The sequence below is a fragment of the Solanum dulcamara genome, chromosome 6, assembly GCF_947179165.1.
Source record: "Solanum dulcamara chromosome 6, daSolDulc1.2, whole genome shotgun sequence".
NCBI classification, from domain to species: Eukaryota; Viridiplantae; Streptophyta; class Magnoliopsida; order Solanales; family Solanaceae; genus Solanum; species Solanum dulcamara.
Window position 1 is genome coordinate 4267559 of NC_077242.1, and position 17061 is coordinate 4284619.

Genomic DNA, 17061 nt, shown 5'->3' on the forward strand with positions numbered 1-17061 from the left:
ATATAGAATTGACAACCTTTGACTTCTTCAAAAGATAAAACCTTAAAACTCCAAGTTCGACTTTAATTAGTTCTGTTGAGTGGAGAAGAAAAAAAATACTGGAATAGGGTACCTACAAATCATACACCTACATTTTAATGATTTCACATTTTCTGTAGTAGTAGTTTGCTGCCTATCTCTATCCAAAGTAAAACATATCAAGAATCAGGCACATAAAGCAAATATAATAAAGTAGAACCAATACGGAAAACAATGAAGAATGGATCAATGGCAACAACAAATACCATGATAACTAAAGCCAGTGAGAGATAATAAAATCGAAGAATAAGATAGTAAGAAAGTAATAACAACAATACTAATAAGGAAACTAGATAACACTTGAATACCTATTAACTTTTTCTGTCTTCGACAAGCTGCAAGTCTCTCCAATACTTCTTTAGGCTATCTCTACCTCTCCTCATACCCACTATAGCTAACCTCTAATACTCCACTATCGCCTGATAAATTATAAATGATACTAGATAATTGATTAAGATAACCAATTGAATATTGAAATAAAAGTGTAATCAGCTGGAAAATCTTGAATGTGAATGATAATTGGCACTGGCTTTTGCCTCCTATGGCAAAAAATTACCACTTACCATCAAATAGTACTTTCACCATACATATTTTTCAATCCAACCAAATATGCCGACTTGAAAAAAAAAACGCTTATTAAGTTGGGACCATGAACTAGAAGTTACGTGAATTGAGGCGTTAAAATAGAGAAATTAGATGTTCATTAAAAAGTTCGGTACATATACACAAGCACAATACGAATTGTTCACCCAGTATCAAACTATCAATCACATGATATTAGCTTTAAATAGTAAGTCATTATAAAGTGTCCAGAATTCCCAAAATCTCTCAATTCACTAGTTCCCGAACCAGCAAAGTATCCCGGTAACATACAGAGGATAAAAACAACCCAAACGAGCTGGAAAAACAAGCAATAATACCAGAGAGGTGGTGGAGTCAAGTTTATTTTGTAACACTCGCTGGGGATAGTTCATCACTCAGTCACATAGAAATGGAAACTACAAACCATGGAAATGTTGGAGCTCAGATGAATTCTATTACCAATTCAGGGACAAACATTAGCACATGCTTTCATATATCATTTCCAGCAAGCTATTTACACGATGTAGAACAACACACGAGGAATCATTGCTGGATTCAAACATTTCCACAACCTTAAACGCCACGGATACATATAAAAAACAGGTAAGGAGAGAGGATATGCAGTGGACAGGTTCCAAGGGCTTCTTTTATCGTGCTGTGGAACAGCATTACTCCAACGCTCCAATCCCCAATCAATGATAATTTCGAGGATACGTAACAACAGCAGGCTTCACACCAAAGGGAAGATGGCTTGCATCAAGAAACACTTGGGAAGGATAACCGATCTCGCAGTGTATCAAAAATTGATGAAGCGGCTGCATTTTGAGAAAAAGTCTGCTTCAACCTCCCAAGTAATTCATTATCTTTAGCCTGAGTAGCAGCATCAGCAGCCTCCTTGGCCATTCCAATTCGAGCATAACCCTGTTAATGATTCACAGATCTCATAAGCATGACACATCACCTTAACTGATAAAGCAAATACACCTTTACTGTTGACTATCTAATCCTACGTCTATTGACACTTCAGCATCAGTTTATTCTTCCATCTCTTCCTTTTAAGTGAGAAATACATTTATGATACTATACGGACTCAAATCAACCAGGCTGTGATCTGGAATATTACGTTAAAGGCGAATGCGGTCTTATTCCTTCTTCATTATTGTTACTACTATGCAGACCGAAATAAGCTCAGAGCTCCTGTGTTTTCAACAGGATGAATATCTTAAGCCTATTCTGATATCCAGTCTGTCTCGTACTTGCTTTTTGAAATAAACAGACAAATGTACCTCCTTTTCATCTTAACCAGAAACTCTGTTGTTTCCAACTTTGAAACTAAGACGATAATGGGCAAGTCTCTCTACTATTCTATACTTAAATACCAGGCTTGGTTCACGAGTCAAGATCAAACTAGTGACATATGACTGCCAGAAACCCGACTGTACCTTTGTTATTGCTGGGGCAACGAAGTACTTCCAATATTGAAGAATGTAATTCCTGTTCTTTTTGTTTGCTACTTCTCTTCTACATTTTAATAGTTTCATTTACTACTTCTCTTGTACCCTCTTTGATTTTCAAATATTGCAGCTAATTGCCCTGTTGCATTTAATGTTCACGAGCTCCCAATATTTAAGGAAAAGGTTGAATACTTTGTCAAAAATATTCTGATATCCATAGTTTGTCTCATACTTGTTTCTAAGAAAAAAGGGGACAATAATACTTCTATATGAAAGATAGTGTTTCTCCATTTTTCCATACATCTCTCTTTTTTAAAAAAAAATAAACCGTGGTGTTCGGGCCAGCTTATGCGCAACACAACTAATTCCACGGACTTGTCACCTCCCACCAAGAAAAGGTATTAGGTAACTCTTTCTACCAAGGTTAGCACAGATGAGAAGAAATTACCTAGTGTTTCTGTATCTGCTGGGATTTAAACCTGAGACCTCATGGTTCTCAACTCACTTCATTAACTACAAAGCAACACCCTTGGGTACCATACATCCTTTCTTTACCTTTAAAATTTTCTGTTACATTACTTTTATATTTTGATTCATTTTAATATCTCCTCATGTGAATATTAAATATTTTGCAATTAAGTTTCTAAACTATAACAGTTGTAACCAATGAAATGTTTCTTGTTGGAACTGGATTATTTTTGAATTGGGAAACACATGAATTTTGCGTGTATGAGATCAACTAAAGAAGAAAGCACAAAGGACCATTAGATTGACAGTTAAACCCATTTGTAAATATTTGTATGTCTTTCTCAGTTTCTGTAGAAAGCAATAAATGTATTCTTTCATTTAAATACATTGCAACAATCATTTTGGACTTATGCAAAGCATTTTAGAAGTAAAAGGTATTCTAGCCAGTAAAGATAAAGTATCCAAGCTTTTCACAAGCATAGGCGATGTTGTTAGTGTATGTAAAATGCAACATTTCAGACTTGAGGGAAGTACCTACTTTTTCTATAATAAATTCATTTGTTAGCAAAATTATCTTAGCAGGGATAGTGACCACACGTGGGTAAAGTTCAAACTGAAACTTAAACTATGTGGGAAACATCATAATATATACAACACTTACCTCTGCTCTTTCCCGAGGATCAGTCAGCTTTGGTATGTACTTTAGTGCTTCACCTTTTTCATCTGCATCAACACATGCCTCGACAAATGGGCGGTAACCTAGAAGAGAAAAAACAGGAGAAAGAGGGATGACTATAAGATATCCATTAGCCTTCATTAGCGTATAATATGGTCAAAAAATGGACTTGCTTGGACTGTCTAGGAACATGTCGAAGGTGCTTCTTTCAGTGGCAGTCACAAGAAGAAGAAATACATTTCACATTGTACTTGTTGACCAAAAAAAAAAGGCTAGCTCAACATGGCTACAACAAAATCTAGTTTGACCCAAAAAAACATGATAAAGCATATCAAGCAATTCAAGAGAAAGTGTATGTAACACCTCAATTTTTTTTTAAAGCTAAGACCGAGCTATCCTTCATGTGTGTATGGGGTTGTACCGAATGATTCATAATGGTGTGCATGTGTGGAGGTTAATTCTCTAGTGTGAGAATAGATTTGGAGATGAATTAAGGTCATAAGGATCCTCTAGCACATAGTCGAGTTGAAAGCTTCCTAATCGATTGAGTTTCGGTAAAAGATTTTACTTGGGTCAACTTCAAATGACCATATATCTCAATATATAAGGAGTTAGGTGGCCCATGACCAATCAAATTAAAGGTCTATGAGTCTTCTTTTCAATGCCACCAAGTTTGCATCAATTGGAGTTCGAGGTAAAAAATTATGCTCATTTTACTGGGCACTGTCTTGCCACTCGCCGGCCGTGCGCCCGAGGCATTTTCCGCGCGCTACCGCAACGAGGCAGCGGCTACTTCCCTCTCCGCGTGCCCGAAGCGTTTTCCGCGCGCCCGCACAGGCCTAAGGTCTTTTAATAAAACCCCAAAGACGTAATTCATCTTCCTAGTTCAAATATTTACCCTAGAAAAGAGAAGTTCTCAAGAAACTAACTTCCTCCAAGGTTCATCCATCATCCAAGGTAAGATTTGACCATAGAATTCTATAATTTCTTCATCTTAACACCAATTAATATCTTTTACCCATGAAATCCATAGGTTTTCAAGAAAATCCACCTCTAAGGTTCAAGAAACGGATTCTTGCCAATTCTTCCTCCAAAGATCTCACCTTTCTCAAGAATTAGGAGTGTATAAGGTATGTAAGGCTAATCATAGCGTTGGATTGAGTTCATCCACGCGCCCTACATCTAATTCTATCGATTGTTGAGAATGAGTTGAGTCTAACCTAGTTTCTTGAATTTCGAATAAGTTAATTCTTCTTCTATTGAGTTCCGTATAATTATGTATTGAGATTATTGTTGTTTTCTATCTCTCACTCGATTGGAATTGTCGTTCATGGCCACTTTCCCGTGAACCCTAATTGATTTGATAATCATGATTTGTACATACATATTTTTGAGTACATATGATGGCTTTTATGCATTGATGAAGAGAGTGATTTGGACTAATATTATAGATATATATATATATATATATATATATATATATATATATATATATATATATATATATATTATAGAGTTTAAATGAGTTTGAGTTTTCACATGAGTTGAGTCTGAGGAGTCTTTGAAAGTTTTCATTATTTTGAACATGAATATTCATGAGCCGAGCCCAAGTTGAATTGAAAGAGTCTTTAAGATTATAACTGTTTTCATCCTGCTTTCACTATACATTATTTTGAGTCGAGATTGCATGTTTTAAAGATATTTAAAAGAGTTGAGTATTTAATCTAAATTAGTGGATTGGATTGAATTGAATTGATTTGAAAGAGCATAATGATTGAGACGAGATTGAGTTTTGATGAGAGTCCAGTAAGACTAGTTGAAAGTTTTGATAGAACTGATTGGTTTTAGTTGCATAAGCATATTGAGTTTTGGGAGTAGTATCGAGCATCAAATTGAGTGAGAGTAAAACTCAATAACTACTTAGCCAGTGTAGGAGAGGATTGCACCGTTAAGTCTGATGTTTCCCTTTTCATTGTCCTAACAAGATAAGACTTGATTGATTGCGGATCCAGATTGATAGATTCGTCCTTTACCTTGGCAAGTATTGGACGGACGTTGCAACGACGTCGTTTCATTGTACATCACCTATTTATAGGTGGTGGGATTGTTGTCGGTTAAGAGAGGCCCCAGATTGTGCATGAAAGTATACGACATGTTTTGAACAAGTTGCATATTACTAAGTCCTTCTTAAAGCATTGTTATACTTTATACTTGCATATCATATTGAGTTGGGAGAGTTTCATTCTATATTGACTATCTTTGATGTATTGTTGTTTCACTCTGCCATATTACATACTCGTATATTCCACGTACTAACGTCCATTTGGGCCTACATCGTTTTATGATGCAGGGACATGTATTAGAGATCATCAACAGACGCTTCATTACAGATCTAGTTCTTTCCTGATAGTGGTGAGACCTCCTTGCTTTCGGAGGGATCATATTCTTTTTATCCATTGTTTATTAGTAGTTCTTTTGAGGTAGCCATGAACCTGTCATTGGTACCATCTAGAGAGTAGAGATAGAGGCTTCATAGACTAGATAGTGATGGATTTGTTTTGATGTCTATAACTCTTGATTAGTTTTGATGTCTATAACTCTTGATTAGTTTTCTTTCAAATTATGTTTCTGATTTGAATAATTGAGATTGTTGATTGAGTTAGCCCACTAAGATTTATTTTTCTCTTAAACTAAGCCTTCCGCTGAATGAATGAATGTGTGATCAGGCCAAGTGGTTCTCTTGGGAGCCAGCAATAGCTTCTGAGTGCCGGTTACGTCTAGGGTACCTTCTCGGGGCGTGACAGTGTAGCTCAAACTCACTAAATGTCACTCTCTAAGTGACGGCACTTACAGAAATTAATTAACTTCTTCAGCCTCAAGAACTGATCAAATTAAGAAGAGGCCTCTATTAATATGGGGGACACACTTGCAGAAACCCTATATCAAGTGCCAGTATCGCATACAACATTTTCTACTTCAAGTTCTAACTTTTCAATCAAAGCCAAAGTATACCTACTTGAATTAAACTTAATATTAATATCCTAAAAAAATCCACCATAACAATCAAGAGAAAATTAATAATTTCCACAATATAATACAAATATCACCCGGGAGGGGGGGGGATGCATTTAGAGATATTTCATTGAAATAATAGGGGATGTCACAGATTTCCTCCTGTTAAAGCTACTCAGGGAACTAACCAATTGGTGGCCTTTTTTCCTTTGAAAACTTTTCCAAGGCATCCCAATCCCTAATAGTTGCCAGAGCAAAAACCTTAAGCCAATACCACCGCTTTTCGGATACCTGAATCATCCAAGAAAATTAAAAATTAAGGGCACTTCAAATTGGATGAATCCAGAAGTTGAACCCACATATACCTAAAGGGGTCATTTGGTAGAGTGTATTAGCAAAAATAATGCATGTATTAGCTCTGTGTATTAGTAATACCTTGTTTGATACATTTTTTTACGCTATGTATAACCAATGCTTGCATTAGTTATATACTCTATTGTGTATCAAGGTGTGTATTATTAATACCATGGATTTCTAGGTATTAGTAATACAAGGAAATTTAATGCATGCATTAGTATGGTTAAAGACCCAATTACCCCTCAAAACCCTTTTTACATCTTTTCCACCATAATTGTTGATGATATCTTTGTAAATAAATATTTTATTGAATGCACGCTATTTTTAATACACCAAACCAAACAATGCATAAGAAATAATCTATGTATAATTAATGCATAACTCATACAAACATTACTAATACACTCTATTTAGCATTATTTTTAAACACTCTACCAAACGACCCCAAAGGGTATGCAGAAATCTCTAATAAAACAGAGAAAATAGAAGTAAAACATCACTGTGAGCCAAAAGAGATGGTACAGACCTTAAATTCTGTTTTGACTTTCATGGCAGCACGATGGTTCCCCAGCACAATGCATGTACGAATTGTATCACTTATACTTGAATCCACAAAGATGGCCTGTTTTGTGGTCACCTCCAACTCATGTTGCATCCTATATCAATATATGAATGATAAGACAAGAAAACAACACCTAAATAGAAGTTAAGCAGAAACGAATGGTAACAAAAGAAGTACAAAGAGAGAGAAACAGGGGAGATGCATGCTGAGTTTACATTTTTGTGCAAGTAATCGGTAGATTTCAACGCACTTACTAAAGAAACTTACAAGAATAAAAATAATAAATGTCAAAAAAAAGGGAAAAAGAAGTTGAATAAACTAGAAAGTTTGCAGAAGGATCAGACTATTCTGGAAGATTGTCACTCTAAATGTCAAAGAACATTGTTGCAACTATAAAATTATTATGGCACATAAGTAATCATCTGTTTCTTGCTGAGAGTGCTTGATGAATCTCAGAACTTAATTGACATGGTTATCCTATAACAGCTGGGATGCTATCCTTGGTTGCTAAAACTTGGAAAGAAAAGGAAAGACTTTAATCTGCGCCTCTCCCTTAATGAGACTTGGGGGATGTAAAACATCTCCTGATCCATTAAGTCTCCTCTAAACTCTGGTATTTATGTAGAATTCCAGAAACACCATTCTAGCACCTTGACATAAAGTAGACTTAAGTTCTATAAATATATGCAGAAAAACTTATCCCTAATATAGAAATTTATGGAAAGAACATTAAATATTAATTTGGGAAGTCATAATACACCTCATATCTAAGAAAATAGGGATCAATTGAACCACATAGATGAGGTACACATATAATGGATAATATTAAAGATAAGATTGTTATCTGACTTGTTGCAGCAACTATTCTGAAACTCTAATCTAATTTTAGCTTCACATGTTTTACTGCAGCTAGCGCACTAGACTAATATGATAGAAAGGCTTCTCTCGCTGGTTAGAAATGTTAGTATAAGCCTAAAGCACACTCAGCAGAAGCAATTGGACCATCAACTCAAGCAACAACCAGGAAGAAAAAGTAAGTAAGAGCAAGCAAAAGAAATAATGAAAGAGCTCCACTGAAATGATCAACTCAATAACTTGATAACTAATTCTCTTCCGCGAAAAAATAATGACTTGATAACTAATTCTAAAGGCAAAGGCACCTTAACAATTTTGCATGCTCTTCAGCAGCTTTTGATTCAAAAACATATTCCCTTGTTTCTGCAAAAAGGTGCTGGGCCTTCTCAATGAGTTTTATTCTTGGACCATGAAGTGGAGATCCTTTGCTAGCCATGGGGTTTTTAGACAATTCCCACGACTCTTTCCATAACAGAAAAGCTACATCCTACAAGATTGAAACTTTGTCAGATATAGAAGGTTGAATAGAGGGAAAAGTATAGAGAATCATCATGAACGGTATAATACTAGCCTTTAGCAGCAAATTTACATGTCTTGACAACAGCTAAAAGCAAGATACAACAGAGAGGATTACAGTGCAATTACAACGAGATTCCAGAAGTAGGATCATATTCATATTGACACACAATGTAGTTCTATACAAGAAGGCAAATTGAAAAATTGTTAGAAGAGTTCCTACAATTTTTATTTATTGGTAAAGAGTTCCTAGAATATTTTTTTACTAAATTCCATCTACTACGATACATAAACGGAGGAATAAGAGAAACAATGTGAACAAAAATATGATAAATGTGCTAGACATCGAAATCATTCCCTTCTGTTTGCTTGTAGAGAATAATGAGTGAAATGTTACCCGAAAAAATTAAAATAAGGAGAACCAGGAAAAAGGTCAACAGATAAAAGAAACTAATCCCTTCATATACACCGAACCTCAACTAGAACAACCAACACGGTCACAGAAACAGATATTCAATATCACTAGGATGAGATTCAATATGTCATAAACAGTTCTACATTTCTAAAAATCAGGAACCAGATAGTCAGAAGAAAGGTGGAAAATAAGTTGTATGTTCACACAAACCAACCTGAAGTTGCCCAGTAGATAGGAAAAAGTCCTTCAAAAATTCATGCTTGTAATGCCTTGAGGTTGGGAAGAAGGAACAGGGTTCAGAAGGCTAAAAAAACTGTTCTTGAAGTGATGAGCAATTTAAAAGTTCTCATACCGTGCATAATTAACAAACAAATCACGAGCTAGAGGTCTGGCCTGTATTGTCCCAAAGAACTCCAAGGCTGGTCTCTGGGTAAAAAACATGAAGTTATTAATAACAACTGAACTAGCTAGTCAGTTAGAAAAAAAGAAGGTTTAGGACATAAATTTTACAAGAAAATCTACTCCAGACCAGTCTTTATATGTACCTTCTGCCAGATATGGAAGAGGACAAGATAAACCAAATCAGTATCACCACTTTCAGTTGACTTCGTCAGAGCAGTATCCTCTTCTTCAATGCTTATCAAGAGAGGAACCTAGAGGAATAACATAGTTAGTACTCCACAAGCTAACGAAAGCTAACCATGTTGTACATAGTTAGTACACCACAAGCAAACGAAAGCTAACCATGTTGTACATTTTGGTCACAAAAATCCAAGTAACAAATCAAAGCCAGCCAAGAACAAAGAAGTTCCCTTAGATGACAACTTCCATCATGGAGAGATAAAAAGTTCTAGGTTCCATTAGAAGACATGAAAGAGAGTTTTTTAAAAAGGATATTAGTAGAAAGACATAAGGCATTTAAAAGAACTAACGAACCTGCTTAGATGAGCGTGGCTCATGTTCAACAAGCATGGCAGCTAACTTCCGACGACCATTCTTATCCGCATGAGCAGCAACTGCAGCATAAGATATTCCCTTGCATATCTTCAGCTGACATACCAAAATTTACATGAGATTTTGCACAACATTAATTGATCTTGGACAGCTTGTTCCAAACACAGACCTTATCAAGTAACATTTCCAGAAGAGTGGCATCAGGGATTGCCGCCGATGCTGTTATCTTTGTAGATGCCCAGTGCATGACTACAACCTCCTATACACAAAGTGCAAAAACAACAACATAAGCTACCATTTTGATAAGGAAAACAATATAAGCTAACATGTAAAAACTTCAGAATCCATCCGGATACATCATTTCTTTCCCTTTTGACTTTTGGAAGTTCACTTTAAGTCAGTTTTAATTGATGCAAAAATACAAGTTCAGGGAAATGCCTCATAAAATCCAAGTCATTTAAGAGAAGACAGTACATTACACACACAAGAAACAATTTAATAACAGATTGACATCTTATATGCCCTCCGGAAACAACCAACATATCACATAAAGTGACATGTTATTTGGATAAGAGCATAAAGTGACATGTTATGAATATGAACAACTCGTGTCTAAACTCCATTATAGATTATAGAAGTAGTAATTAGGTGCAGGTGTATCTTCTTAATTGGACCACTAAAAGAAAGAAGCTTGATGGAGATTTGAACTTCTGCAAAAAAAAAAAAGCATACCTGATTCATACTAAGATAGTCTGATATTTGCAATGCAAGAAGGTGGCGATGAGCATTAATAAGACGAGCAATTAAAACAGCAGGTGTAAGCAACTGCCAGGACGAAGTGTCAGTAGAAAGATCCATACAGAGAGTTCAGAATGAATTTAGTGCACAACTCACTTAAAAAAAAAGGAAGTATGCAGTACCTTATACTGCTGAATACTGAGAGGAATGCCAATATCTGGTTGACGTACAGCATTTAGGACTCGCAAGGTTTTACTCATCTCTTGAATGCGGTCCCGTTGAAAATGGCTGCCAAAGCCAACTGGATATCATTAACAAGAGAAGAAATCAGAATAGAATGATCTCTAGCTAAGATCAACTTTCCAACAGCTTCATAAGTTAGAAGAAGGTCTACAGAAAAACAAATAAAAGGCCCATTGTTCCATTAGTTTGATCCATTTTATCATAATGCATATACTGCATTCAAGTTGCAAACAAAGAAAAGTTCTGGCAACTTCCTCATGATAACAAATCCCTTGAGAACTGACCTTTTGTTTAGTGATTGGTCCTAAAGTAGGCAAGCACATATTTGACACTCCAAAGCTCATCCTCCCCTTCCCCTCGAACCCTTGACCCTTCATCTCTTGTAGCCTAAGTAGCGCGGACTCTTCACTTTCAATGCCGCACCTGTGTCGGATTCTCCGAAAATACACCACTTTTGGAGAATCCGACACGCACCCGCTGAAACTTTGAAGAGCCCGAGCAACATAGCTTGTAGCCAAAGGAAGAAAAAGATGGAAATCCCAAAAAAAGAACAAACAAACAAATGTCTTTCCTTAGTTGTGTCCTCCCCATACTTTGGATCAAATTTTAGTCCTTAAGCTTCATTGAGGGCTTTCGACTGACAGCATCAAACACAGACCTCATGGTGGCATCGTTGTTCTGGCATGTACCCAAAACACAAAAATGTTGATTTTTCACCAATCCAACACCTCACAGATGGAACACAATCCCCTCACTGTCATTGCATTCACTGCTCCACAATATAGATTGCTGGTATTTATGGTTCCCCCTTATCTAGCCCATGATCCAAATTCCCAAAGTAATAGAGTGAGATGGTTCAACTAGCATTAATGAGGAAATGGTCCTAGGTTGTACTTCTCTCCGCTTGGAAGGCCAAAAGAAGATGTTGAAATACATATATTCATGATATGTTGTTTATCATATAACAAACGCCCAGTTCACATAGTTCTGCTATCCGTCAAACAAAGAGGTTACAGCGAACCGGACCGGGGGAGAGAATTATTTTTTCAAGGACCTGACCTCAGTTTGGAAGGAAGCCTCTTTTTAACTGCCAAATATTCATTAATCTTCAAGAGACACCATCAATCTCTAGCCCAGATGCATATGTTTTTTTGAAGGAACGATTAGTAAATAAATACAAAGTAGTTTATGTAGACACTTTCCTTATACTAGTATCTCTCTGGTGCAGCTTCCAGGAAAAGCAACATTACCAGGTTAACACAATTTGAAAAGTTCCCATCATCACTTGTTTATAAAAACTTCTTTTTTGATGAAGTTGTTTATAAAAACTTCTCCATCACCTATTAATTTGTTTTACGAAGAACAGAAAGAAAGTAGATCACCATAGCAAAGAAATGCCTTATCCTTTGATTCCTCTTATAAGCGAGGAGTTATGAGTACAGTGACATTAACGGAATGACGCAGGAACAGAAAGAACTGCCTCCTCGAAAGGAATTTAGACAAGGAAAGAACCTAAATATCTACATGAGCCAAGAGGCAGATCTTTTTGCCCCCACCCCCCCGATCATATCAAACTACCATTAGATAGCTATTGTCAACCTATACAGCATTAGAGTTTGAATGTGTACCCACACCAGACGCAAAAGATAAAATGGAATTTCTCTATTTCTCATGAAGCAGTAAAACTGAAATTTATAGAATATCATCTTTACAATTAAGCCAATAGACCAACCTGCAAAAGGCTTGGCCGTAGCTTGCTGCTCTTAAAAGCGTCCGTTGCTGTGAGACATCAAATTCATGACCTGCTGCATCAATACATGCTTCAACCGCCTCGGGCAGCGAAGACCGTATCAGTCTCAGATTCTCATCAGCCTGATTAGTGATTAGGAGATTAGAATTCACCCAAAGTTTAACTTCAAACAGTTCTTCTCTACTATATATATACCCAAGCATGAACATCTGACATAAGAAGCTGAATCCTAGAAGAAAAGACTAAAAGGAAGAACCGTACAAGCTGAATCAAAAGAAAAGAGGACATACCAAAGGTTATTTTACCAATCCTTTCAAGTTAAAATTTCTATGTCTCTTGGCCTTCGATATCCAAATTCCAAAATAAAAAAACAATTCACGAGCAAAATCATTCTAGAACAGATGAAAAACGTTCAAATGATGAGAAACTCGAGGTTTGAATTCAAATCCAGTGGGTTATATAATGCACCTTTGAGTAAAAGATAAAACAACAAAAACCATGTACACTGTATTCCTTTTTTCAGGAAAAAGGGCAGAGAGAGAGAATTTAAGTTTTTCTAAAAATCAATGATACAAAAAGTGTGTACCCACAAGTTCAAAACCACTTATAGATGAATAGATACATCTTCATCCAGCACTAGATGGATGATTTCCCAATTTAGAATACCAAAAAAGACCACATGTAAAGGTAGATACCCTCATTACATCGTCCTAGTCAGACCTCTTCCTTTCTACTACACTAAAAGGAACATAAGAAAAATGTAATGAAGACCAGAGGATTTGGGTAATTTGACATCTAGTCTTATCTTGTCTTCAATAATTTATATATCTGAATGCCTGTTACAAACCGGAGTTCATTATCATAAATCTGCCTTTGGATGGCTACAAACACTGCTGGTTGAAATTACCAAGTTTTAGCCCAGAGCGAAGCAACAAAATTTGATTAGTGAATAGAAAAAATAGCATTCACGCAACATCCTCACACCGTAAGAAAGAGCAGAGATAGAGAAGCAGAACCCGTCAATACAAGGTATAAGAACAAATGACAGCACTTTTTTATTAGATTTCAGCAAAGATAAGGAATTCCTTATCATCACAACTGATGCAACTACTCAAGAATCAAAATGTAAACTTATTTAAGTGCAAGACCAAACTTATTTTAAGTCATGGACAACATTGGGCTAGGAAATAGCAGTAGAGAACATGGGAAATGATGTATCGTGGTAGTGTATTTATAGTAGGAATTGATAACATTGTAGAGAAAATTGACTTCATGTAGAAAACAATAGCTAAGCATTTTCCATTCTTTCTGCTATTCTTTGTCAAATGGGATAATCAATTATATTACGCATCCCAGGGTAGGTATGCAGATATGGAGACAAGTCTGGATGCAGAAGTAGATATATATTTGTTAGAAGATCTAAATATATGCACATATGCACAAATCTAATTATGCTCATTCAATTGTAATATTTGGAGATCGAAATGGACAAGTTGGCTCTTTGTCATTTCATAGAGTAAACACCAAAGGATATAGCCTACCTTGGCACTCCGCCTGTCAAAATGATCTAAGGCATCATAAAGCAAAGCTGCAGGTAGTGTGCTACCAATCTGAAATATGGACACAGTTGAATCTGGAACTCGATGAAGAAATTCCATACTCATGTTGGAGAGTATTCTAACACCATCACATTCAGGGATAAGGAGAACTGGTTCATCATAAAAGTATCGTACAGGGTCTCCATAAGGACCCACCATTAGAAGCATATCATCCCAGTAGAGTAGTACACTGTCCATTCCACACCAAGCTAGCTGCTCAGGCGGTAGGGCTGACTAGAAATACAAAAGCAATAACATGGTAAGGAAAGATTTACTGTGTCATTTGGATAAGTGGTAAAGAAAGATTCAATGATCAACATGAACTAGTGATTCCGAATGATGAAACTACAGAAGGTGGTGTACATATGTGATACTAATCGAGCTAAAAGGGCAGAACGCATTTGTTACATTAACAAGAAACAAAAATGCAACTACAGCATATTATCTGAAAAACTGCACAAGCAACAATGTAATAGGACTTCATAAAAATCACTCCAGTTAGCACTTACATAGTATAGAGCAAGAAGAATTTACTTGGAAAAATGCAAAAAAAGAAGTTAAGTATTGGAATGAAATAACAACCTCACAAGGATACTCGAAAATGACGCTGGAGAAGTCCGTGGACATAACAAGAAGCCTCCCATCATGTGTGAAAGATGCCAAAAGCTTCCCATTCTGGGAAACCACCATTTTCTGTAGAGGTCCAATTCCAAGTCCAACCTCCTGAACGCCATCCTCTTCCACCAACAGCACGTGATCAGCAACACCCATCAGTACCTCCACATTGCCAGACATAGTATAATGTGGTTCAATCACAGCCATACATAAAGGAAAATCCTCCAAACCAGTATCCGCCAATTTGATAGGTTTCGGATTATTGAAATCAGGTATACAATAAACCTGAAACGCCTCATTGATACAAACAACACCATTTCCCCAGAAAACACACTCAACTACGCTATGAGTAAAACAGTCTGCCCCTAATGTAAGCTGAGAATTCGGTTCAATAGGCTCGGCATGGATGTTGTAACGATAAACAGTACCGTCTTGAGTGACGCAAACTAGGATTTGATCGTCAGTCCATGACATACCAATAAGTCGACCCCCGGGATTCTTCCAGACTGTTTCGGAGATCTGAACACCAGCTGAATTGAAAATTCTAAGCTTGCGAAGGGCGGATTCGGCATAGAGCTGGACGATCTTAGCATCGTCACGGATAACGGCGATTGGACCGCCGATAGGAGCGCAGGCGACTTTGTTGCGCGTGAGGTCCACGTGCTTCCATTGCATCTGGTAAATTTCTGGTTTCCGGTAGTAGCGATTGTAGAGGAGCTGCCATTCTGCGGCCACAGTGACTGCCGCCATTGGTGGATTTGGAGGTTAAAGTTTAATTTCTATCAAAGAGATCAATGGATCCGAAATTGGAAAAATGGAGAAAAGTACCATTACGGAAAGCCGGAAAATTGGATCCCTGCGATTATTGGCCGGGTCCGGGCCAGCTCCGTTTTATATGTCTTTATTTTTTGTTTGGGTCAACTGCCCCCGTGTATTCTTTATTTTGTCGTTTTCTGGATTTCTTATTATTCCTTTCTGTAATTTTTAAATTCTTTTGGGTGGAAGTGTCCGATGAATAGTTGGAGAGAAAAAGATAGAGCTTTATTCTATTAAAATATGATCCGTATTTTTTGTTTTTAATTAGAGGTGAGCGTTGCCCACAAAAATGAATCTTGTGGTGCATGAATTAATATTTAATCAAACTTAAATGAGAGTTTTGTTAATATGGGTTGTGATGGATGGTTGGAATTCCTCCATCCTTAATCAAAAGTGAGCAACGCTAACATAAGTAAATCATGCAATACGTAAATTCAGATTTAGTAAGGCTCCAATGCATTATTAGAAGAGCTTTGAGGGGAATTAAGTAAGGTGTTAGAACATGAATTTGTGCTATTTCGATGGAGCGGAGGGGCGAGGGGACTTACGTTTGAAGTTAAGTTGAAGTAAAACTATGTTTTGACATATAGTTTACACTAAAAGAATATTGACATTTGTGAGGTAAAAATATTGTTTACTTGAAAAGTGGTAAGAATTCAAACTTGAAAAACTCAAATTTAAGTTGGTGAAGAAAAGCAAAAAAATATAAAAATTGATACGTAAACCGGCACCGTTTGTCAACTTCAGAAACTATTTTTGCCAAATTTCAACTAAATCTATATCTAAACGTCTAGTAAACCTATGCACATAATTGATGTTCAATCCTTCATATTTTATTATTTTCTTTGTTATTTTGAAAAATAAAATACGTGAACAAGATTATTATTTTTTTCTAAAAATAAACCTAACAAATTGTCAGTGAAGAACTAAGAATATTATAAATCTGAACAAGGACCTTTTTTTCCACAAATTTATACCACTAGACAGAGTATCTAGCACTTTTTATTAAAATAAAAATAAATACAACTAACGAACACCTACTAATGGTGGATGTATCCTAAATTTTTGGAAGACCAAACACAAGTAATTAAGTAACCATTAAAATACGGTCACAGATTTAATCGAAAACTGAGCAAGAGATTAACTATAATCTCACATTACTATAAAAGGCATTTGCTCGTATGAGAAAATGCCTTTTCCTGCACAAAACTAGAGTTTGTTTAGTGGTCTGATTTTTTCTAAGGGTTGTTTTGGGCACCGCCCAAATCAACCCATCAATAAAATACATATTGCTTAACTCGTTTAAGTTTGGACGAATTGCACGTGTTATAACTTTTGCATCAACTTTGCCGTCATGTCCCTGTGTCATTTA

At 36.3% G+C, this 17061-nt stretch overlaps 1 protein-coding gene across 1 annotated transcript; it reads right to left on the bottom strand.

The window, feature by feature from the left end:
* Positions 1–762: 762 nt before the first annotated feature.
* On the bottom strand, positions 763–15750 carry LOC129891703 (protein VACUOLELESS1). Its single transcript, XM_055967155.1, has 15 exons — positions 14841–15750; positions 14202–14492; positions 12643–12782; positions 10850–10955; positions 10662–10754; positions 10099–10188; positions 9912–10025; positions 9521–9628; positions 9328–9401; positions 9190–9244; positions 8350–8531; positions 7154–7283; positions 6459–6561; positions 3244–3341; positions 763–1581 (listed from the first exon to the last, which is right to left on the bottom strand). Exons 1-15 carry the CDS (start codon positions 15621–15623, stop codon positions 1417–1419), a joined length of 2532 nt encoding a protein of 843 aa, XP_055823130.1. The 5' UTR covers positions 15624–15750; the 3' UTR covers positions 763–1416.
* Between the last annotated feature and the right edge of the window lie 1311 nt (positions 15751–17061).